Below are 24,255 nucleotides of genomic sequence, written 5' to 3'. Positions count from 1 at the left end.
GACAAACCTTTTTAGCCCCTAACGCCCCGGTGGACCGGTGTCATATAATTATTTGCTTGGCTGCACTGAGGCGCTGCCACGGTGCATCTGCAAGGCTAATAAACACGGTCGACGCTGGCAGGTAATAGCGCGCTACCGTAACTTTTTCTACCTCAGCTCAGCACAGCTCAATCAGCCCCCGCCAGAGGCCTCTCCTCCACGAGTCCCCGCGGCTCAGAATCAGCAACTTTCAATCTCTGTGTTAGCACGCGAGCAGACACAACTGTACGTCTGGGATGGGTGATGAGACAAGCAGACGGAGAGCGTGCGCGATCACACGCGCACTCACACAAGCACGCATACGGTCTAATATCACGACGGTCTCTGACACCCTTTAAGAGAGACCTGAGAGTCGGATAGGGTAAAATAAATACTCTGCTTTATTACTGAGAAACAGAAAGACAGGGGAGGGGCTGCGGGAAGAAATAAAATAAAGTCTCAAACACACGCACACAAATGCACGCACACACAAGTGCGCTACCTGATCTTGCTGAATCCATCATGCAGAGGAGGACTCTTTAATTCTCCCAGTCAGCAAAGCTCTCTCACCCCTCTCCTCACATAATACTGTCAGCTGACAAAGGAGAATGGGAACCTCCGCCCAGTGAGTGTAGGATAATATACACACCATATACTGTACATATACTACGCCTCTGGCAAGCAGTCGTAAAGCCAAAGACAGACAAAAGCACTGCAGCATATCTTAAATAATATTAAATATACGGGTACGCTCAGATTTATACTGTGCAGCTTGTACAACAGTGAGCAAATTGCAATTCCATGTGGTACTATGCACCAATTTACAATAAGATTGTACACAGCCTAATGGAATACAATAGACACAGACACATTTGTTTGGACTTGGTGGATATCATTCAAGTGTCATTGTAAAGGTGTATTTCTGTAAACGTTAAACATTGATTGAGTGTCATGCCATTTTCCTTCAGGTAGTGATCGTCCATCTATTGGAGGGGTCGGCAACTAAGTTTGGCCCCAGGTCAAATTTTTTTCAGAACATTCAATGAGGAGCCAAATTATGTTTTACAGTTACAGCAGTTGCTTGATGGCAATTTTGAAGCATTTTGTTCACGTGGGCCAGTCAGCCAATCAGTATATTTGATCAGATGCCAATTTGCTAAGGATGAGAATCGATGGTATGAAGCCGTTTCTAGAAACACGGGTTACGATTTGATACGAAAAAAAAAAAGAATATCTGTAAAAGCAAAATTGTTCGATCGATTTGGTTCAGTTTAGCTTCTCACAATACATTACAATGCAACTTTATTTATATAGCGCAATTCACAACAGCTGAAGCTGTAACAAAGCGCTTTCCATATGGTGTAATATAAATTAGCAGGAAATTATAATGCATATTAAAACACAAACATGTGTCTTCAAACAGGTTTTAAAAGTGGACAGAGAAGGGCTTGCCTAACATTTAATGGAAGGTCATTCCATAGGGAAGGTCCGGCAACAGAAATAGCAAGATCCCCCCCTGAGGATCCCCCCTGAGGCTGCGCTTAGTCCTCGGCACCTCAAGCAGCATTTGGTCCGCAGACCTGAGGTGCGTAGGGGTGGAGGAGCTCGGAGAGGTACGCTGGGGCGAGGCCATTTAAAGAATTGAAGAGGAACAGAAGTATCTTAAAGCGACTAAAGGTGTACAGCTAATATGGTATAATATTTGCAAAGTCTCTTGGATGGATTGCGACAAATCAACACCTCACGGTTATTACATGTAATTCCAAAAAGATGCCTAAAGAACTGCTGAGGATGTCTACGATCTGCTGCGAATAATAAAAAATAAAAAAACTGTACCTACCAAGGTAGGTAAAAAAGACTCCCATATGAATTCAAGTGTGGAGTCTAACCACATTTGTAAATGAGTTCTTTTACATGGAAACAGCGACTGACATGTTCATTTAACATAACTTGCCTTGTGTTTGACCATGTTCATATTCCAGAGTGCTCAGCAATTTACTGATACTACCCACTTTGCCCAGGTTCTTGTTTTTCTTTTCTTTATGGGAATTTCTTTCTTTTTTAATAGTTCCGTTTTGTTTTAACCTCCAGTATCAATTGACATGAACTGTAATCCACCAGTAACATTGTTTAATATTATTCCAGAAAATGTGTTTGTACAAATAATGGCCTCTTTCCTATCTGAAGTTGAGTAAATAAACTCCCCAGGCCACTATTTGCGGAAATACAGAATGTCCCGCGGGAAGGACCCGTGATACAGCAGGAGCATCCGCGCAAATCTGCACTGTATATTGGCTGTGTATTGCTGTGTTTGCACTGGGGATTCATCATGTTGCCAGGACATAAATCTGTTTGTCTCCTGCCATCCTAATCCCATGTTACACTGGCACGGCTCCAGCACAGACAGGATGGCCGGCACTCAGACACTCAGAGCTCATCAGTTTACAATTAGCAATAAAGGTGATCAATAAAGAGAAACGGGGAGCTCCGCAGTACATCTGCCGAATTAAAAACTCCCTTCTCCATGACTCAGCAGAGATTTGCTTTGCCCTTAAACATCATCTGATCTCATCACATTTAATATACTTAAATGGCCAATCTATTTGTACAGGTCGAAATTCTTTTTAAAAAAATATACAAAACAGAAAAGTTATCTACGTCATGCTGTGTTACACTACATTTAACAAATATATTGGGTACCATTAACTACAAACAGGTGTTACTTGTAACTCAAAATAGTTTGTTATTTTTCTTTTGAAATAAAAATAATTTTTTTAAAGTTTATTAGAATCCATGTATATCTATAAATGTCTTAAAAAAATAAAATATTTTCTCTCTTCTGCATAAATTTGGAGGACATATATATAAACACTCATATATTTTAAGTTGCTTAGCTGTTTTCAAGGAAGCACAATACAAAGGAGGGTCTTTACCTAAGTCAGGTGCCTAAAATGAAACAAGATAAACTTCAACAACAGCACCAATTTGCAGGCCCAATTCAAAATCATGGTCTAATTTTAAACCCAAGTTCGAAACTATTGGCTTTAGATAAGGCACCAGGGGCCCAAGTCAACAGGGTGGGAGGAACCAAACACTGTAAATTCTGTTAGATTTTCTTTGAAATTTTCATGCCATCCAGGGCTTGAATTCCTCCAGGCAAGACAAATGTGGCCATAAGAAGAAAGCGTCCTTTTTGCTAAGCAGCACAGTCATATGCATAAGCAGTGAAATGAAATGCCATGAATTCTCAAGATGGAACCCAGAGGCAGCAAATAGAATGACAAAAGCAGTGGCCCCAAAATTGAACCATGTGGAACACCATACAACAATGAGGCAGAGGTGCCAGACCAAACAAGGCCAACACAAAACGTTCTGTCTGCCAAAAAGGTTTCTTAACCACTCTAGAGCACTACCACTAATGCCCACATGGTGCGGCAAACAAGCCAACAGAATGCTGTGGCCCAGGTGCACAACGTCAAAGAAGGCAGTCAGGTACGACAAAACAAGGCACACAGTCTCCAGTGTCATTAGCCAAGAGGATGTTATTAAAAACTCATAACAGGGCCGACTCTATGATTTTCGGCATCTGAAAACCTTGACTTTACAAAGTACAGGACAGAAATGAAACTCCTGTAGATGAGACGAGGCACAATAAAGGCCGTGTAAAGTGCTGTATATCAAAAACAAGCAGCTGTTAAAAAGACTGCCTTTTTTCCTCTTACACACACGCAAACTGACCTTCACCTGTCACGCTGCTTTCATATTTACAGCCTCTGCAGCCTTTCTGCCCACAGTCAGCACTTGCTGTCAATCACCAGTGGCCTCTCCACAGTTGCACTCCATCTCCAAGTGCCAAGCACAAAAACCACAACGGATGCTACTCTAACTATAACGTCGGCTTAATTTATAGCTCATCGCCTCCACCAAGCACAAAGCAATAAGAAGGCGTTTATGTGACCACATGTTTTTTTACAACAATACCAACGTACGACATTTCAAATGGTACGCAATTAACTCGTTCGCCCAGTGGCATAAGACTTGATGGTTACGCAGCACGAGAAATCAGGCTAGTTTACCCATTTGATTTGTTTATTTGTGGATATGATTTTTCATACAAATATTTTGTCAAATTATATCTTTACGGCAGTGTTCCGTGTATATTTGTGATTTGTTGACTCACCTTTTTTTTTGTTTATGGATTAATCCAATTTCACTTATTTGGTTTGAAAATTATTATTTGTATAGTCCAAATACTGTGTTGCATCTTTGCGCATTAACAATGCCAGCAATGTGTACTAACAGGCAAAACAATTAAATACTTTTTAGTAAATGTGGATCCCACCTGTTGCGCTTAATCCAACAGAATAAGTAATAGCTTCCTGCAACTTTGTGTTCAATTAAAGTTTTATTTTATTTTATTTTATTAAAATAAACAAGTACATTGAGATAATATTATAATTCTTATCAGTATACATGTTTTTTGTGTGGTAGTGTTCCATGAGAATTTTGTAATTTCAAAAACAGTATGTGCAATGGACTCGATAAATATTGAGAAACACTGCTCTACAGTGCAGTGGAACATTGCCCACCGCAACTTAAAACTATTAAAATCTACAACCACTCATGCTTGTTTCCTGCTCTGCTTTTTTTGCATATAAATGATAACAGTAGCCACTCAGCCAGAAGGGAGGAATTTACTCGGATCTGGCGCTATTTTCCGTGGCTTGGCAGATGCAAGCACCCTACTGAGCGCTAAAAAGATGTGTGAATTAAGATATTGTGCTTTGCCATATTTTGCAGGAAAAAGCAGTAAACTTAAGCACTCACTCGAGGAGAATCAAATTTGAGGAGGCTTGGGAAGGCTGTAAAAATCAAACAAATGGAAGCTTCTGGACAAGATATAGTGGACCATATTTCGACATCATTTTTTATCATGAGAGATGAAGGACAGATGTGGAAATTGAAACAGCATCCTAAGCAGATCAACTTCAGATCCAACTGCATTCAGCAGTCCAATGCAGGCAATTCTTATTTGTCATTACTTGTGCCTCGTGTAATTAGAAAAAGTTTTTCCACACACTTTGTTTTGAGCAGACGAACACTTCGATTTACTTTCCGGGAATGGCTCACATTTTCATCTTGGAGAGAACACGAACACGAACACACACACACACACACACACACCCGCATTCTGTGGCGCAGGTAGTAGGGTCCGAGTAGGGGGCTGCCATACGCATCTCTCACATCGCCAGCGATTTATCTAAATGCAAATCAATTGCTTTGACTCACACGTTCAGTTTACTTTCCAAAGAATGTGATGCAGTAGGACAGCTAGCCTGCACTCCTTTGAATCAGCCTTCCTGCTTTATGGGAGGCCCTCAAAGGAGCACTTCCTTACACCAAATTCACTTCTAAGAGTGCGCATTTAGCAAGGCCAAATTCGCACTGTTTAGAATAGTGCGTGCTCACAGAGGAGGTAAGCAATTTGGAAGACAAGAGGGAAAACTGATATGTAATTTTTAATTACCATAGTTACGAAAGCTGGAAACAGGAACTTAACACAAAAGATGAAACGCGATCATTTGCACCCCCAATGGATGCGGTTTGAAGTAATCACAAAAGTGCTCTGTTGCACCTCTAAACAAATAATGCAACAACAAAGTCCAATTGCTAAATTGGCATTTTTTTTAAATTGCAAATATGAAAGCTGATGCTATGTTTATCAACGTTCCAGGAGGTGCTACTGAGCAATTTTTGGGGGAATATGTTCTTGACCCCTAAAATACATATGGCGACCAATCCACATCGGTGAGTTTTCAGACAACTAGAGGCTACCTAAATGGTGATTCATTCAACCAAAGAAAAATAATGTGATTCCAAGAGAAAGCCTCCGCAATGTCTGGTAATCAGGGCCTATTATCCACCTCCGTGTTTCGGTGTTGACCACAGCAATACACGTGGAGTCTACTCTGCCGTGCCGCGAAGTGAGTTACGCCTCAGAGGTTGTCAGGGGTCACCTGACGCTTTCCGCACTCCTCCATATTGGGGTAATTAGCGCAGGCTAAGTGCACCATTAATCGACCGGCTGTCTGGATGCAACATTTCATAACGGCTTAGCACTCCAGCAACACCAGGTAAAGAAATGAACTGCGGGAAGTCACACCGTTTTCCTCCCACTGGCGGAACGGTGACGCTGAAGTGAGAGGAAGCACAGAAGAATAAAAAGACATGAGTGGGCGAGAGGCATTGGTGGGAAAAGAAACACCAAATTTGGTCAGGTGGAAGCATGTGATATAAGATGAAGTTGAAAGTTGACTTTGCGACTCGGAGTAACAAGACTTTTAAAATGAATATACTGTGTTATAGTTGTTGAGTCAATTGCAGGTACACGCCGTTCTCACAACACTGATTGAAATGTAAATAGAACAAATATTTTTTTTAACCCAACAGTGAGCAGAAACAATGTGGGCAGCAACTCCTATGAAAGTCAAACGTGACAGGCCGCAGAGAGGATTAACATTTCATTATTCTCACCATTTTATACTGAAAACACTGACAAGTCTTCATGCAATAACTATACTTCTCATAAGAGTGTCAGAAAACTTTGACTTATTTGAGAATCGCCATAACCATCACTAAAGAATTTGAGACATTCATATTTGCAAAGAATATAGCCCCTACTCCACGGACAGGCAAACATTTGCGAGTGTTTGCGAACGTAGCGAATATAGCGTTTTCGTCAGGCTTCATTCAAGGTCGCAAATTTATTTTTTACAAGAAAATTCCCTTACAACCAGAAAGGCACAAGCCCATGTCCAACACGGCAATGCTTCAGCCAGAAATTGTGGACTACTCGTGACATTGCGCAGGCGTTATTCTGCCGCATTGAACAAAGCAAACGCCGCAAGATCTCGCTGTGAGATCTCTTTGTACGCTAGTGGATCATTTGGCCCTGTGGCAGCAACTTGAAATAGATGATGCCATACGCATGTGATAAAACATGACTTGGACTTTGGATGTTGACTGTCCTGCTCTTCTTGGGCCTTGGTGCCGTCGCACTCTTCCAGTGGAGGCTCTGGCGGTAGGTCTCGAGGTCGAACTCAAAGATCCATGACTCATCATAGGTAATGACTTTCCCTCGCAAGTCTCGTCTCATTGCTCTCATCATCACTCACTCTCGTCATTGCGTGACAACCTGACACAGAATATGTACATAAAAGCATGTGGAAAAGAAGTTTGTTGGCTGCAGTGAGCTGAGGTCAGTTTTATACACCAGGGTGATTACATTCAAGGGGGAACTCGTAGTTTGTGGTTTGGATTTGAAATGTAGCTTTTGTGACACCAATCCTGGGACCTTTTTGACACACTTCAACATATGACCCTCACAAAAAAGAAAAACTAGACGTGAAAAGTAAATCGTCACAATATTTAAAATGTTCAAAAATTGTTTTGATAAAATGAATATCGTCAGTTTAAACATATTCAATAGTTTAACCATGAAATGAATGAATTCACATTGCTTTCCCCAACTAAGAGGATTTGTCTATGTATGTCCATGGATTTGTAGTCAAGATTGAGTATTTGGGTGCTAATTGTTTCATGTGAAGCCAATGAAAGTGTTTCCAAAATACATCCTGAGCATCAAGGTAACAAAACACAACTTTCATCGCTCCTATTGACTTTGGAATCGAGCAGTCTGGATTCAGAGGGGAAGAATCCTTTATTCACTCAGGCCCAGTTCAACTCTACAACAAAGTCCTTCGAAAGCAAGGAAACTTTCTGCATTAAAACAATATAACAACTCGCCTAACCAAAGTCACACTTTAAGTTAGAAAAAAATAATAGTAAAATAATCAAATCATCCCGAGAGAATCACAATCCAGACCGACCAGGAACTGCGCGCATTCTTGAGTGTGTGAGCATGCCAAATTGTTGCAGGCGGAATAAAGCGCGGAGTAGAAAAAGCACAAATAAATCACAAAACTCTCCTGTGAGTTCTGTGAGAAACTCAGTTGGGTCGTTTTCACTTTCAATTTTTTTTGGGGGGCGGGGTGGTCGGGGCGGCTTGTTTTTGTTCACATCACAATAGTATTAAAAACATCTGCCCAGTGCCACATCAACCATAAAAAAGATTCTAACTGGGCTGTGAACATAAGAATGACACGCAAAAGTCACTTGTTACCAAATGACAAGCAAAATGAAAATGTTAGTGTGATTAGTCAGAGAGACAACTTTTTTTTTTTTTGCCGTGGTTGCATAAAAAATGTTTACAGCATTCATGGTTGCATAAAGGGAAAAAAAATCATCTTTTGGCCTTACTATGAAATACACAAGATGAAACTGCACCACAACACCCTTATTTGCTAAGCCGTAACACCTCAAAATACAGCGGAACAACATTTTGCTGATCTAAGAATGACTCTTGTGTTTTACATCCAGCTGCACAACAATTTGGAGAATTTCATCTAACTATAAAGCAGGGATGTTGACAAATTAACTAAACATTCACTTAACAAGAGACATAATGTGATGCTGCACACCAACGCACACTGCCAAGACTAGAAAATACAATAAAGACATTGTAACGCATGGAATGTTTCATTGTTTGAACCACTTTTTTTTTTCCTTGTTGCTGCCCACCCAAATAAAGAACATAAAATCTACATTATTCAGCCAAACCCGCCTACTGTCACTAAAACGTGTGGTAAACAAATCATGGGTCTCCGAGTACCACAAACAAGCGCCGTTATTTTCTTCTGTTCAAGTATAAAAACAACTAGAGACACCAACCACGCCAATGGATGAAAATAAAATGAAGCAATGAGCTGCAGCTAAACCGCTTTTTAAAGTTGCCGCAGGGGAGAAAACAAAAAGAAAAATGTTATTTAATGAAATAATTCCATATATTTAGTTAAGGCTCTCTTTTAATAATAATAGCAGCTCTTTCAAAATGTGCCTTGCCACTATTTATTTGAAATTATACAAAAGGGCAAACTTGAAGGATATTACTCTTTGCCCAATTGTTGTAAAAGTTAACGTTCAGGTTTTATTTTTAACTACTTGGGTACAAATTTACTGCGGATGACCATAAAGAGGACGCCAACCCGCAAAAAATATTTGCAATGAAATGTTCTTTGGGCCTTCACTACTCTAAACAGGGCATCCTGCCACTATGGAAAAAAAGTAGAGTTTTTAAAGAATTTAAAGACAGTCTGAAAAATAATTTCTCATTTCTGTGAAATTCAGGTTTGCAAACCGCTGTAAAGACTAACAGATCCATGTAGATGGAAGCATTGCATCACTTTGAATTTGCAATCAGCACGGCTTTTAAGTAGAAGATGAAGAATGGAGGGCATCTAATCAGGTCATCTATGAGGAGGTTCATAGCATGATTGACAAACGCCATTAAAAGACCACTAACGTTCAACTCGAGCTATCCGATGGGTCCGCATCGCACACATCATTTGGATCACTGCAGTTAGAACAAACGCGAGATGAGTTATTCTCGTGACGCAATTACATACCAAGTCAATGCAGTTTGTGTAGAAAGGTGTGAATCCTAGGCAGGTGGAACATTGACGCTTTTGAGGCCACGCGAGAGGGGGGGGGTGTCGAGCTCATTTGCTGAAGTAGTTAAATTTGAACTGGAAGACACTCGGCTGTGAACCAATAGCATTTAGCATTAGCCGCGATCAAACTCATGCGAAAAACGCAAATTTCATCTTCATTCTGAACAGAGCATTAGTTGTATATCTGAAAATAAATTATTTGCTATTAGAAGCATTAAAACCACTGTTTCTGTTGTTTTTTTGGGGGGGTGGAGTTGTTTTAGGTGTCAATAAAAATAAAAAAAATTACCGTCAAAATCAGTGTTCTGCTTGCCATGATTCTTTTCACTAAAGGCTCATTTTCTTAGATTTTTGGTCATTTTTGGTGAATGAATAGAGTCTACTCTGAAACATTTGGAGGGGGAAAAAAGTCCTTCCTTTGCAAATTATAATGCTTTTCTCCAACTAAATTGTTGTATAACATTTCAGCCAGTAGTCATACGGCAGGGAGTTTTCGAAGGTTTGATAATTTGCAGAATAAAGGAGAAAAGCCCGCAAAAATCAATTTGTAAGAGATAGTGCAGCATCAAGGACAAAAGTCAGTTGGTATTGTAAGAAATCCAGATGGGAGACCCATGAGAGCATGCGCAGGGGTTGAAAACAGACCATAATTGGGATCCCCTCACCAGTACAGTTTTTGACCTTGTTAACCCGAGAGGCTCGTTAAAGTCTCGTTACAGCAGCACTTTGCGAGCCCCATCTTCTGTCACACCTTCATTAAGCCCATTGACCCATTGCGCTTATTAAACACATTCATTACCCCAAGTATTGAACCTCTGTTGCTGGCCAGCCCCTAAATGCATCACAGTGGAGGGCGGTGACATAGCCCAGCATGAAAGCCCAAAGAAAGAAAGAAAGATGACAGGGGGAAAAATATGTTCCACACATGTAAATAAATGATCACAGAAACGCATGCCTTCTTGGAGCTTAATCAATCATCGCTAATGAAGTCAGTGATTAGACCAAGTTTGGCCTCTCAATCACACAGACAGAGAGGTGGCAGGTGGAAGACGCAGAAGTGATTGAACGAGGGATGTCGGACATGAGCATGAAAAGAGCTGCAAACTACAATAGTGAAGCTCAGACCTCAGCCAAGGTTGAACAGTCAGAGAAAATGGAGGAAAAAATTGGTTTCTTCACCGTTTCTGCGATTACAAACATGAGCTCTGATGACAATGAGGCAGAAAATGAATTCATTTGAAACCACACACAAGACAGTGATTCTTGTCCGGCTAAACGCCAGTTCATTAACTCTTCGTACAAGAAACAAAATTAAAACATGAAATCTGATTATCAATAATGAACTGGATAACAAATGGAAGAGTAAAGCTGCAAGCAATGATGAACAGGCACTTTCCAGGGTCTGCCTTTAAGCCTTTTGGGGTGGTGGCCGAAATAATAATACAAATTATTAATTGATAAAACTCAAACTGTTGAATGTTAGATATTAAAAAAAAAAGCATGAATGTGCTAGTTTGATCTAATTTCTTCATGAAATTTGTGTTGGTGTCCCGGTCGGGCCAGTATCAGTGAACTTCGGGGCCTGGGCCATCGGGCCACTGTTAATGTCAGCTCTCACGCTTTTTTTCAAGGCAGATCTTACAAATGATCCTCACACATTAAAAACATCACACAATGGTATTGCCTTTACAATTTACTACTTCATCGGGCATCAAGAGTAATATTTTTAAATGTATGCATGTGTAAAGTCATAAACACCCGAATCCACTCAACACTTTGCACCATTTTGTTGATTAATGATTTATACAGTGCATTTTGATAACTATTTTGCTTTAAATCCATCTCTAGTATAAGGTTCATTTCAGACATTTTTTCAATTCTGTGTACAACCATAAATTAAAGCAAATTTCTTCCCAGTCCTATTGAAATACAGAAAATCTTACTTGTTTTGTAAGCCACTTTACTATTAGGCGCACACGTTTAATTTTGATTCAATTAAAGTATATTTGCACACAATAAAATAAAAATTGTACCTAAATAAATGCTTTAAATGTTTTAAAGATTAAATATAAACGAAATATTATACAAAATGGGTCAATTTAACCGAACAGTAGTTTTCTAAAAATATATTGTAAAGTAAACTGCACTGTACTGGATTAAAAAAAAAAAAGTAACACTATGCACAGTTTAAACATTAACAACACTGTGCTTAAATATAGTAAACTAAAAAAATACACTTAATGAGCCAAGTAAAATGTATTCCACATAAGCAAAATAACAAGTGTGCCTAAATAAATGGTTAATTAGTAAATCTTAAATACAATTGAATGTTTTCTGGAAGAAAAAAAATCTACTGCTTTGTGTGTTTGGTTGTGAGATGGTGTTTGCGTCCTTCAAGCATCATAAGCTAAAAACGCACTACAACTCGAGGAGAGCCTGCATACCGTCCACACTGCGAATCACAGGCCTACGATACTGGAACTACACACATGGGACTCTACCATAAAAGGGGAATTGTTATAATGTGTTGCAAACAGCATAAAGGAAAAAATACTATGTTCATTATTTTTTTTTTTTACAGATTTGGACCAAAAACTCTTGCCCATTATGTCATTATGCTAAACTAATGAACAAAGAACAACAAACTCACGCCAACATCCATTTGAGAGTGGCAGCAATCAATAAAGAAACGAGTAGTAGAAAGAGTTTAGTCCCTTTTTCCTCCTCTCTGCATTGTTTTGTTGAGCATGGTTTTGTCTCGCAACAGCTCACACATGAGACAAACAGATAATCAAGGACAACTATTCATCGCAGCGCAATTGTACATGTCCACTGGACTAAAAAGGCTCGCCACTCCATCTCGGTTTGAAAAGATGACATCATCACTGCCCTTCTCAAAACAAAAAGCGAGGCTCATCTTCAGTGCGAGAGGGACAGTGAGTGGACAAAGAAGAGAGAGACGCAAAGGGATTAAGAGGACTAAAAGGTGGCACACAGGGCCAGGAATCACACTGACATCTCTGGCCATGCAGGTGTCAGGAGCTGCCGCCATCTGGAGCTGGATAAACACACAACGCAATGCTCTTTAAACACAGAGGTCGCGCAGGTTGCGGTCGACGAAGGCTGGATCAGAAACATTCATTCTTTTAAAGCGCTATCAAATCAGTTGAAGGCGGCAAAGCAACAACCTCTCAGGGGAAGTCATATAGTAATAGTTGTGCACTTTCTCTACTGGCACCACAAAGGCCATTTACAGTGCCATCATACAAGCGAAAGAACGACATTTGCAAGCTTGGTTCTTCAAGGTGAACACACAACAGCCACACAATTAGGTACACCTATGGCAAACAATTAAAAAAAAACAGCTGAAAGTGGGTGAGAGGTGGAAACTGGAAACTAGACAGTTTGCAGGGCACGTATTCTGGCTGTACAGACTATGGACTAAGTCGACTAGTCCAGTGGTCCCAATTTCAGTTCAGAATAGGACAAAAAAGTCATTGATTACAATACAAAAGCTGTATTCACAATAACGCCCTTACAAAATAATTATATTCAATCGCTTTAAATTTTGGTTGTTTGCCGCAGTGTAGGACTGCACATTATATTCAGACATGCTCCTAATATTGTGTCCCTTTTCTGTAGTTTAATAAGTAAAAACAAAATTAGAAACATCTCAAAGTGTGATTCATTAGTTTCACAACACTACACAGTTAACACCTTTATAAACACGTTAACCAAAACTGAGCAGTAATATTTGTGAAGGCAGATTTTTTTTTTTTTAATTCAGCTCTTCTAATGGATCGTGCAGGTATGTGCATGCAAACCATCATAGAACAGCAACTTTCAACGTAAATTCAACAGATAAAATTTTCTTTTTCCACAGTAACTCTGATTTTGAGTGATCTCAACACATACAGTACGAGGCTCTTGCCACAATGCAGTCTTAGGACGCCCTCTGCAGGGGACTGACTAAAACTGCAACCAGAGTCTAGAGTCAAATGAAAAAAGACAACTTCCAATGGATAGCGACAACTGGATGAATAAAACAATTTCCAAAAAAAAAGCATAAAAGGCTTTGAATGAGTAAAATATCACAGTTCAGACTCTAGATTTGGACGACTTGGAGAATGGTGACCATTTCCTGGTTGTTGCACCAAATGCAATTTTGGTTTGCACAGCTGACATTAAGATTGCAGTCACTAGACAGTGATACTCCCACTCCGGACTTTCCATGACTTCATAACTTCAAGAATTCCAAGCGACCATCCACGCCACACTTTCAGCCTAACCCTTACACCGGCATCTTTCAGCACGATCATGAATCTTTTCCCAGAATAATGAACGTTGAAATCAAGCCACCAAGGTAAAACATTGAGGCATGCTTCACAGACTTCTAATTCCCCAGAAAAAGCATCTTCCAATCTTCTTCTTTTTTTTTTGTTTTTCTCTATCTTGCTCTCTCTCTACTTTAAAGTGCGTTTTCTTCGTGGGCAGACCGGCGGAGGAAACTTATCGACGGGGTCCTTGTCTGAGTGCAGCCGGGTGTCCAAGTTGAAGTCACAGCATCTGCATCTTATTACTCTTCAGGCAAAAAAAAGCGGCAACAGCTACAAACGCGCGCACACACACAAACGCACACACCGGCGTTTAGGAGGAAACAGATCGATGCAAAAGCACTTGAAGGAGGATATCGGAGAGAGGAAAGTGCTGTTCCCTTCGAATAGACACCCAGAATTTAAAAAGTGTGGCAAGGTTCAAATAAAACTTTGAAATATTTGAATGCACATGTTCTGGAACACTGAACAAATGTATAATCAATGATCTGTCTATAAAATCACATACAAGGAAAAAGGGACGCAACTCATGCACATGTCAGAATAATGAAAAATACAATTAAAGTGAATAAAAACCGAATGGTGTAAAAACTGGGAGGAGTACAAGATGCTAGTGGAAGATTGAGAACAATGACACTGATGGAGGTACCTCAAAATGCAAATGCAGTAAAGTTGCATAATTAATAATTGCATCAAAAGTTTCTGTAAAACGTAGGCCACTCAAGTTGCACAAAACTTCAAAAGGTCAAACCGCCGACAGTTAAGAATGTGAAAAAGCAATGATGCATTCAGTCGACTGCCTCGAGCAATTCTCCCTCGCTTGCCTTCCATAAACACCGTACATCCATCATCATGTTTTCATTTTAATGAGTTTAACAGATGTTTTTGGGGGGGACATGTCAATTTTACACATCTCTGATATTCAAGATGGAAAAAATTATGCCTGTAGAACGAATGAGTTTTAGAAGGGTAATAATGGTTCTCAAATGGATTTATTCACAATGAAGTTCACATTACAGTACTGGGTTTTTAGGAATGTGATCATCTCAGGCCGGATCTGGTAATGTTAATTCTGACATTTTTGTGTTGACCCAACAGCAGAGGCGGCTTAGGGAGAGCACTGGCTCATTTGCATTTCACAGGACGGCCCCCTTGAAACAGGCGAGCGAGCGAGCGAGCGAGAGAGAGAGAGACAGAGAGACAGAGACAGAGACAGAGAGAGAGAGAGAGAGAGCATGACGCAGGGTCCAAGATGCACAATCAGTGGTCAATGAAAAAATAAATAAGCACACGTACTAATTCAAGAGACGTCTCATTCAAGTGAATGGACCCGGCGAGCTTGAGAACATTTTTCTAACAAGCTCCATTATCTGTTTTGAAACAAATTCTCAAACGCATTCAGTGGTCAAGAAATTCAAGCTACTAACTCTAGACAATGCACACAGCTGTGAACTGAAAGTTATTCCAAGCATCTAAACATCAGAAAGCTGACTACGAAAAATATCAAGACGTGCAAAGCTGTTAAACGGGCAAATAGTGCCTACTTTAAAAAATCTAAATTGTAAAACACTTTTGATTTGCTTTTTTGCGCACCAAATAAATCCATCACTATTTCTACATAATGTCAATGACTTAAGTATTAATCTACAATTCAGGAAATTTTAAATAATGAAAAAACATGGCTGCATTTCAATGATCGATGGCTTGCTCACTTCAAACCAAGAAATGGGCGTGTGCAGTGGACTTTCTCGCCGCATCACTTAAGAAACACCTACATCTGTCGGCCAATCAGATGTCAGTGGTGTCACAGCCCTGCTCAGCCTACGTTTTGGAAGAGATTCTGAGGAACGATTCCATTATAACCGCACGGACCCGAAAAAGTGCCATGGAAAAGCAAGCGCACGGGGTTGTACCAGGCTGTTCCGTGGTCCAACCGCTAAAATGGAAAAGGGCCTATTTGTGACTGGCTTGACGAGAGGAATTACCGGGCATGCCGCGGGACATTATCCATCGAAAATTCTTCAGTTTATCCGGGGTCGGTTGAGGGGAGGAGCAGCGGCTCTTGACTGAGCCCCTCCCGGGCTTCTCACCCTATCACGTTTATTTCAGTATGTGTACTTTTTAGGGCCAGTTTTAAATTGGAAGCGGTCAACTGACACTATGTCATCCGGCAAAGTCATGCCTTTGAAGACTCTCTGAGTGGAGGGTTGCGGCGTGACACAATGCACCGTTTGTGCGTACAAGAGTGTGAGCTCAGAGTGGTCCTATTTATGTGTAATTACAGCGAAATATGTGAATAAAGTTTCCACAGGACTTTTCAGTGCAGCTGGCAGCTGTTCACTTCATCAGCTCCTGAAAGTGTGTGCGCCTGACTTTTTTTTTTTTTTTTTTTTTAAACAAGGCCCCTGTGTGTGTAAGTGTATGTCAAAAGGGCGATCTCATAATAAGCGACAGCTATCATTAGCACTTCCTTTGTCTCTGACGGCCCTATAATCTGGTTAATTAAATCTGAAAGTGTCAATATACAATTTAATCTGTCTGATTGGACCATCAGGGGGTTCGCTGTCATTCCGACGCCCGCACAAAGCAGACCGCTGACATGCCGTCAGACCAGAGGTGGCTAAGAAACACGCTTGCCATTCCGACAGATTGCTGTTTCATGTTGATCCACGCACCGTTTGCGCTAAGAGAAATAAATTCCCTCCGTCCGAGTCTGAGACGTGTCGGCGAATGATGGAAAAACGTGGCAAAAGCAGCACAGGCTTTGATTGAAAATGCAAAGTAGTAATTAGCCCCAAATTGGGGGCACATGCTAATCTATGTTAGGGGCTTCTGCAATCCCACTCACATTTCCACATTCTGGACTGATTAAAATTGTAAATAATCCGCGTGTGTGTGTGCGTGTGTGTGCGTGTGTGTGCGTGCGTTTGTTGGTGTGCGTGTGTGTGTGTGTGTGTGCGCGCGTGCGTGCAAAAATTCTTTCAATCCTACTGCAAGAAAACGAAGCACACGCTCTGTGATTTTAACAAGACAGGAGGGCAGATAAAGCACATTTAAGAGAGCGTTAAAAAAGGAAAAGTGCTTCCCGGGCAAAAATGTCCACCGATTTCAAAGAGCGTTTAATTGAAAAGGAACCGCAGAGCACAGTTGCCAACACAAAAAGAGGGTTAAATTGTGTAGATTTGACTATGTAATGTGAAGAAACAAAGAATTTGTTATTCGCTGAGCCTTCGCCCTTCCAGGTGATGGGAAACAACAGAATAAGAATGGGCATGAGAGAGAGAAACTCACCTGAGAGGGATGAAAACAATAGTTGAAAGGCAACCAGTGGCATAAAAGCAAGTGTGACATAAATTGTGGATGAGCGCCAATCAGGATTGCTGCCAAAAGGAGAATCAGAGACGCCATAGAACCACTAATGCGTCACGCTAAACTTTTTGTGTCACGTTGTTAACCATCAAACAAACTGGGAGACATCCTCAACGTTAAAATTCAACAAGAAATCGGAATTGTTTCAGCGCTGTAATATGTAAACTGTAGTGCTACGTAAGTAGTGGAAGACTTGTCTGTTTTTTTTTTCTTATCAGATGGTGTCATCTTGTGTTGGATCATATTCGTATTTCCTATTCCACTTGTGCCTTCAGTTTATTTTTAACAGAATTGCATATTTTGCAAGTGACAATACTCCTACCAGTCTTATTTGTGATCAAATATTTCCACTCTTTTGTAGTACAGCCGAATGCTGTACAGCAATAAGTCTAGAGTCCCATATAACGGAGAGAAGCAGGTCCGTTTTCAAAATAAAATATTTTCCAGCCTCGAAAAATGAATAAACCAGAAGTACTGTGAGCTTTTTCATTTTTCTTTCATCTGTGCGGCAAACCGCGACGGGTGGTTGGGAGATCACTGATCTAATTGGTTCAATTGCAGGGCACACACGTAAACAACCAACAATTCACACTCACATTCACAGCTTCAGAAAACGCAGGCTTCAATTAATCTACCATTCATTCATTCGTTTATGGGTTGGAGGAGGAAGTCAGAAAACATAGACTAAAGTCCTCATCAAATTCCACAATAAATCCAGTACAGGTGTCCCTAATGATGTGACCAGTGATTAGGGGTAGCGCTGCTATTAGTGGTTTGGAGTATTTCTTTAAGGACACATGAGCAAAAGAACTGGACACGCTACTAACACAAGAAGAAGAGCCTCCAGCATGGAAAAGAAAACCCACAGACGACGACATGAGGAAAGAGGAGAACAGCAAAGAAGAAGGAACGCGGCGATTGAAAGACCTCACGGAAAACATCCCGTGGCGCTTTCCTTAATCAAGTTGAGAGGAAGCGAAAGAGGAGAGCATTGGAAAGGCATATCATCCATATTAAAAGCAGATCACGTAAAGAAGATGATCTCATTTAAGGTTCCTCTGTTACTTTGAATTGTTTTAATTGTCTGGGACATTACAACCTGTCTGAGTCACCAAAGAGCCTAGACATGATAATTCCCACTTGGACTTCTTATCTAAACTCAAAAAGAGCTCACATCTGAAAATTGTCTGTGACGCATACTGCTGTGCTGAAATGTTAATAGAAGCAATATTCATCTCTCAGCAAGAGGCTATCCCTAATATGTTGTAAAATTAAGTTGATGAATGGGCTTTTAACAAACTGAGCTATTGTTAACAATGGTGAGTGGGCTAATTCATCAAGAACTTCATAGTTATACTTTGGAAAGAAGAGACAAATGAAAGGGATTCAGGGGCCGACATGACAAATGAGCAATTATATTCTATTTCTATGCGAGAGACCGGAGACAAGAAGCCAAATGACCAATAAAAGAGGTTTCGTGATAGCCGTTTGGCAAGGAAACGCTCAACTCTGCACTGCACTGCTATGAATACAATCTGTGAAGAGGGGAAGAATGCAACTGGCAGGCTTTTTTTTTTTTTCAATAAACGAGTCATATAGCTCTATCTAGTGGTAAATTGCAGAATCACACTACCTATTGAGCAGAAGTCATTCAGAGCATTGATGGCTGTTCAATCAATGCAGAGCTAAGTCATTTATCACTGTTCGTGTTATCGATTGTAACATTAATGCTGTTAGTAGTTCTAGCAGTATATTAGTGGCAAGCCTGCATACAAAACGCATTTGTGGCCTCTTTTTTATTTAACTTAGAGACTTCAATTTCTTCTGAGTTGTTTTATACGGGATGTGTGCCTAAAAATAGTTATCCGTTGTAGCAGTAGTAGTTAGAGTAATATTAACAGCATTATCATTATATGAATGGGAAAAAAAGTATGTATGTTACATACTCATTGTAAGACTTTAATGTTGTCTTTTTTTCCTGCATGGATTTATATATAGGATCACACATTGTAGCAGATCCAACTTGTTGCAGGATAAAATTAAATAAAACTCTGTTTTTAATTTGTGCTGTCAATCGATTACATTTTTTCACTAATTAATCACAATATATTCCAGAATTAATTGCGATTAATCACATTATTGTTTGTCTTGTAATTTGTGTGCTAATTTCCAGCTAATTTATATTGTTGTGTTTCTGTTGTGAAAAGTGCTATGTAAATAAAGTTGTATTGTATTGTACTTAACAACTATTTTTTGTGAAGCTTGTAACGGGTATTTACTTGAATAATATCATGTGATTAATGTAAAAATCACCAGATATTAAGTATATTTTGATTCAAAGACTGTTCTAATAGCTTTCATTGAAACGATCTAAATGCCGTTACCTTTACAGGCAATTTGCTCCAAAACTTAGACATTTAGTTGTGCCCACAAGCATCCCACTCCAGCAGTGTTGGTTTGCAAGGCCCAGTGGCAACTTGAGCACAGTGTTTTGTTGTGAGATGAGGTGCTCAGGATGCACAGCAAATATAGTACAGTGTTTGAATTTGGCTCCGCAAGATAAAATTGAGTTAACTGAGTTAAAACATTAAACTGTGTTAAAAAAAATTAATAATTCAAATTAATCATTCATTTTGACAGCCCTATTTTTAATATGTGTAATAAATAATAAGATGAGTAAGATCAATAATTTGAAGCTCTGGAGCCCACATAGCAGCTCAGTTAAGAATTGTCGTTAAAAAAATCATCTCCCCGCTGCTCCAAAGCAAATATGCCTGATGACCTCAGACAAAAATAATGCTGTGACAAAAATGGAACCAAAAGCCCGGCAGAAACAAATACACCAACATTTAAATAGCGTTCAGTGCAAGGGAGGACATCTGTTATGACAGGAAACCATGACGACAGGGAGAAAAACAGACCAAACACACTGTGCCTGCTCTCCATGTACAATGAGAATTGCAAACAGCAGCAAACAGCATTTAAACAAACAAAAAAAAAAAACAGGACTGACCAGTTTGTTCTCCTGCAAGTACAATTTCTGCAGTTTGGGGCATCCTTTGGCCAAAGCCACCATGCCTTCATCGCTGAGACCGTAACACTGACCCAGGTGAATGTCCTTCAGCTCACCGCAGCACTCTCCAATCTGATGGAAACAGACGACGGAAATACTGGAAGAGATTTTCTTTTTCTGCATAAGAGCCAAGAATATCAGCAGATGAATACCTTAATGAGCGCCCGGTCAGTCAGTCTGTCTTGGTTTCCCACATGCACTTTGACCAGCTGAGGACAGTGGGCAGCCAAGGCAACCAGGGATATGTCCCCCAGCTGCTTGCACCTGTATGCCGTGTACTTTTGCAGGCCAGGACACTGAGAGGCCAGGGAGAACACGCCATGGTCGTGGACCCCCCTGCAGTCCGAGATGTTGATCTCGGTCACATTCTGCCTTCGAGAGGCTATTTTCGTCAGGAGTTCATCATTTACCTGGAAATGCAAGGAAAGATTACAGTTTCTTGACATATCTTCTGTTATGCAATGAAACGATCACCTTGATGATGACATCTTGGTGTTATGTTTAACTCACTGATGATATTTTTCCAAGTCTGTGCTTAAGATGCCCTGTTTTGTTGGTGGTCCTTGAATGCATCTCATGCGAGATACAAGTCAAAAGTGCAAGTGAACGTTTTTGCTTCTCTCCTGACACAGCTCCGCAAAGCCTACATTGCAATTACAGTTTGTTTACACTAGAGATGTCTCGATCTGACGGTCACGTGATTTTCAGCTGATCGTGACTCACGGCAAAAAGACAGGTTTTCTTCATTTCCTGCGTTTCTAAAGAGGAAGCCAACCCAAACATTTTCATTACAGGAATATTTTCAGTGCGGGCCCATTGGTCGAAACATGTCATTCTGATTAATATTGCATTCATAGAATACAAGTTAAGCAGCAAAATCCACCCGTTTTTAGCCATCCCGAGGGCGGCAGCCATTTTGTGACTTCTATCGACTGAAAATGACATCACAGTCGCTCAGGGCTCAGATAACGACCAATCATATCTCAGCGTCAGGAAAAAAGTATGCAAGGCAATATAAGTGATGAGACTCATGTGAAGGTGTTGAGGTGTCATGAGTTCATGATTGTGTCGGGAGATGCTTTTCTGATCATCTTTGTTTTGTTACAGACCACAGTAAATAAATCAGCCCTAATGGAATGCTGGTCTCCTTTACATGAGGACACCAATCTGCATTTTGCCTTTCAGAACTTTTGAACTTCTAAAGAGGCCATACAACACCCGTTTCATTATCCTTTCAAAGTTTAAGTGCTTTGCCCCGATCTTGTAGTATCTGTCGACAATTATAAATCTCATTCGAGAGAGCGCTTCAATTAGTGTCAGATTTTTAGTATTCATGGCAGGGCTTGGGCCATTTTCCCTGTGAATATAGGCGGTTTGCTGTAATTTACTCTATAGTACTTCCTATGAGGGGGGAAATGACTGTAAATACTCTGTGTGTTGACTTACTTGTTGTAGGCCACTAAGATCAATTTGCTTCCAGAACTGAAAATCCAAGCAGAGGTCCCTCCAGTACTTGCAGACTAAAGAGGCGCACAAGCAACGCTCCTTCACCGTCAAATGTGAGAGAACCTGTGATGGAGACAGAAGGTAGATAGTGATGGAAATGCATCTTGGGAGAAAAAAAAAAACATAGCAGAGTCTTGCGTGGCTGCTGACCTTAAGAAGGATGGAAGAAGGCAGGTGGTTGATACTTAAAGGATCAGCAGCGTCAGAGCCTCTGGCCTGGCAGTCGTCATGGTGCTGCAGGCTAGCGGGGGACAAGTCAGAGCTTTGGGGAAGGTCCGCCTGAAGAGCCGACCCATAGCAGCCGTCGGCCGCTGTTGAGGAAGAGGAGGAGGATGGAGAAGAGGAGGAAGAAGAGGGCAACTGGCGGATGGGAAGATGGCAGTGGCCAGTTTGGGAGTTTGTGGAAGCCTCCCCCACGTTTGCGCCCACTCCTCCATTTTCTATGCTACCATCGGGGGCAGAAAAGGCACAGCGGGGCTGCTTGTTGCAAGGTGTGCACCTCTGGACATCGGAACACTTCCTCTTACACACCTGCGTACAGTGGGAGACCCACAGATTACATGAGTAAAATCTAATACAGTGGTTCACTCATATACCTGTTTAGGTAATGGCGTGCAGCAGGGCATCTTCATGAAACACAATGTCCTTTTTGTCACCTACGTTACGATCTGATGCAATGGCTTGACAAAACAACTATTGTATACTGTACCAAAAATAGCTTGTTCGAGAGACAGGCACAGGCAACAACATGACAAGAACTCACTGCACTAAAAAAAAAATAAAAAGCCATAAATAGTATAGGAAGAAGGTAGATCGAAGGGCTGCACGAGATTTGAAAAACATGCAATGTGGATGTTTACTATAGCAATATTGATATTTTAGCATAATTTAACAAGTACCTAAAGAAATGACATTTCTATTATCTAATGAAGTTTTTTTTTTTTTCATGAGGCAAAAGAAGCAGGCTTAATGTGGTCTTAGCAAATTAATTGTAATTCCCCAAGATAATGTCCAACTACCGAATGTCGATATGCATTAAAATTTGCACCCAACTAGTCAAGCCCAGATAAAAACATACAATTCCGTAAGAAAATTGTGGCATGTCTTTGCAATATACATATTGCAGAGGCCATTCTCTCGATATCAATATCCGATATATTGCGCAGCCCAAGTAGATACGACACACTCCTTCTCAGCTGGATCTCTGCAGCAATGCTAAACGGATGTCAATGCTTCCCATAACTTTTCTGGGACTGCCTGACATGATCAAAAGCTGAAATGGTCTTTTTATGAAAAAAATATGTTTAGGCTATATTCCTGTCGCCCCAGCTTGGTGTTTCGTCAGCAGCTTACCATTTCGGCGTAGTCACTGGTGCAGCCGGGTACAGGCACAGGAATGGGCACAGTCACAGACACACCAGCAGTCCGAAAAAGAGCCGGCGGGGGAATGAGTTTCGCCGGGACAGCTGACAACAGGCTCCTCCCCTGCCCTTCCCAAATAGTTAACTCTGGTGGAGAGAGCAGGAACTTAGAGCAGTCCTCGGGAGATGCGAGCGTGGCGTAGCACTCGGCAAGTTTGGAGGCAGCTGCCGCCGCGCTGATTCCGACTGCGCCAACGCCCGGGACGGTGATGCCGGTGACGCTGTTGTGACGGCACCCGCTGCCGTTGACGCCGGCCTCCAGAGGGTCGCTGTCCTCGTTGAAACCGCCGCCGCCGCTGCTACTGCTGCTGCTGTGGATGATGAAGCACAGCATGCAAGGCCCCTGCAGGAAGCAGTTCCTCTTCTTCTTCTTCCTGTGATGCTGCTTGCGTGTCTTCTTCTTCAGACGGTAACCATTTTTCGAAAGAAGATGGCCCATATAGATGACTCGAGAAAACTCTGGAAAGGAATCAAATCAAAATTCTTAATTTTTTTTTTATCTGATCTGATGTTTCTTGCTAAAACACCAAATTTGCAAATTGTCCACACTTATGCCTCTTTCAAAATAATTCAAATACAATTTTTTACTGGCCTCTGATTTCAAAAGTAGTTATACATCAATTTGATTTGATCACAACGGGGAGGAAGAAACCCAACACTAAACCTCAGAAGAACGAGGCAGACGTGCAAACCACTATTTCACTGTGCTGCCTCATGCAGCTTAATACTGCAGTTGCAATAAAAATAAACAATTTGCAGTTGTACACCACTGCAAACTACAATAACCATCACAGTTTAAAAAAAACTCTGCCAATACACTCCAAACTAAGCATTATCTTTGCAAAGGCAGAACGTTTTATCTACTATTTCGTTGCACGATGCAAGGTTTACCTACCGTTTAACCCGCCGAGCCCATGTCCTTACGTAAAACTATCAAACTAATGTACTTATTTAACGCAATTCAC

At 40.8% G+C, this 24,255-nt stretch overlaps 1 protein-coding gene across 3 annotated transcripts in view; it reads right to left on the bottom strand.

Annotated features, from left to right (window-relative positions):
* fbxl17 (F-box and leucine-rich repeat protein 17) overlaps positions 1-24,255 on the bottom strand; it is a 195,785-nt gene that overhangs the window by 170,961 nt on the left and 569 nt on the right. For all 3 annotated transcript variants that reach the window (XM_088294826.1, XM_088294833.1, XM_088294816.1), the window contains exons 2-6: positions 23,223-23,749; positions 22,020-22,400; positions 21,810-21,932; positions 20,516-20,773; positions 20,304-20,435 (exon numbers count right to left, since the gene is read on the bottom strand). In XM_088294826.1, coding sequence (XP_088150952.1) covers positions 20,304-20,435; positions 20,516-20,773; positions 21,810-21,932; positions 22,020-22,400; positions 23,223-23,729 — 1,401 coding nt within the window. In that variant the 5' untranslated portion in view covers positions 23,730-23,749. The remainder of the gene's footprint in view (positions 1-20,303; positions 20,436-20,515; positions 20,774-21,809; positions 21,933-22,019; positions 22,401-23,222; positions 23,750-24,255) is intronic.

Source organism: Idiotropiscis lumnitzeri, chromosome 1 (genome assembly GCF_059441095.1).
Source record: "Idiotropiscis lumnitzeri isolate Australia: NSW breed Sydney's pygmy pipehorse chromosome 1, RoL_Ilum_1.0, whole genome shotgun sequence".
Lineage (NCBI taxonomy): Eukaryota > Metazoa > Chordata > Actinopteri > Syngnathiformes > Syngnathidae > Idiotropiscis > Idiotropiscis lumnitzeri.
The sequence above is the reverse complement of the archived record's forward strand: the minus strand, read 5'-3'. Positions and strand labels throughout refer to the sequence as shown.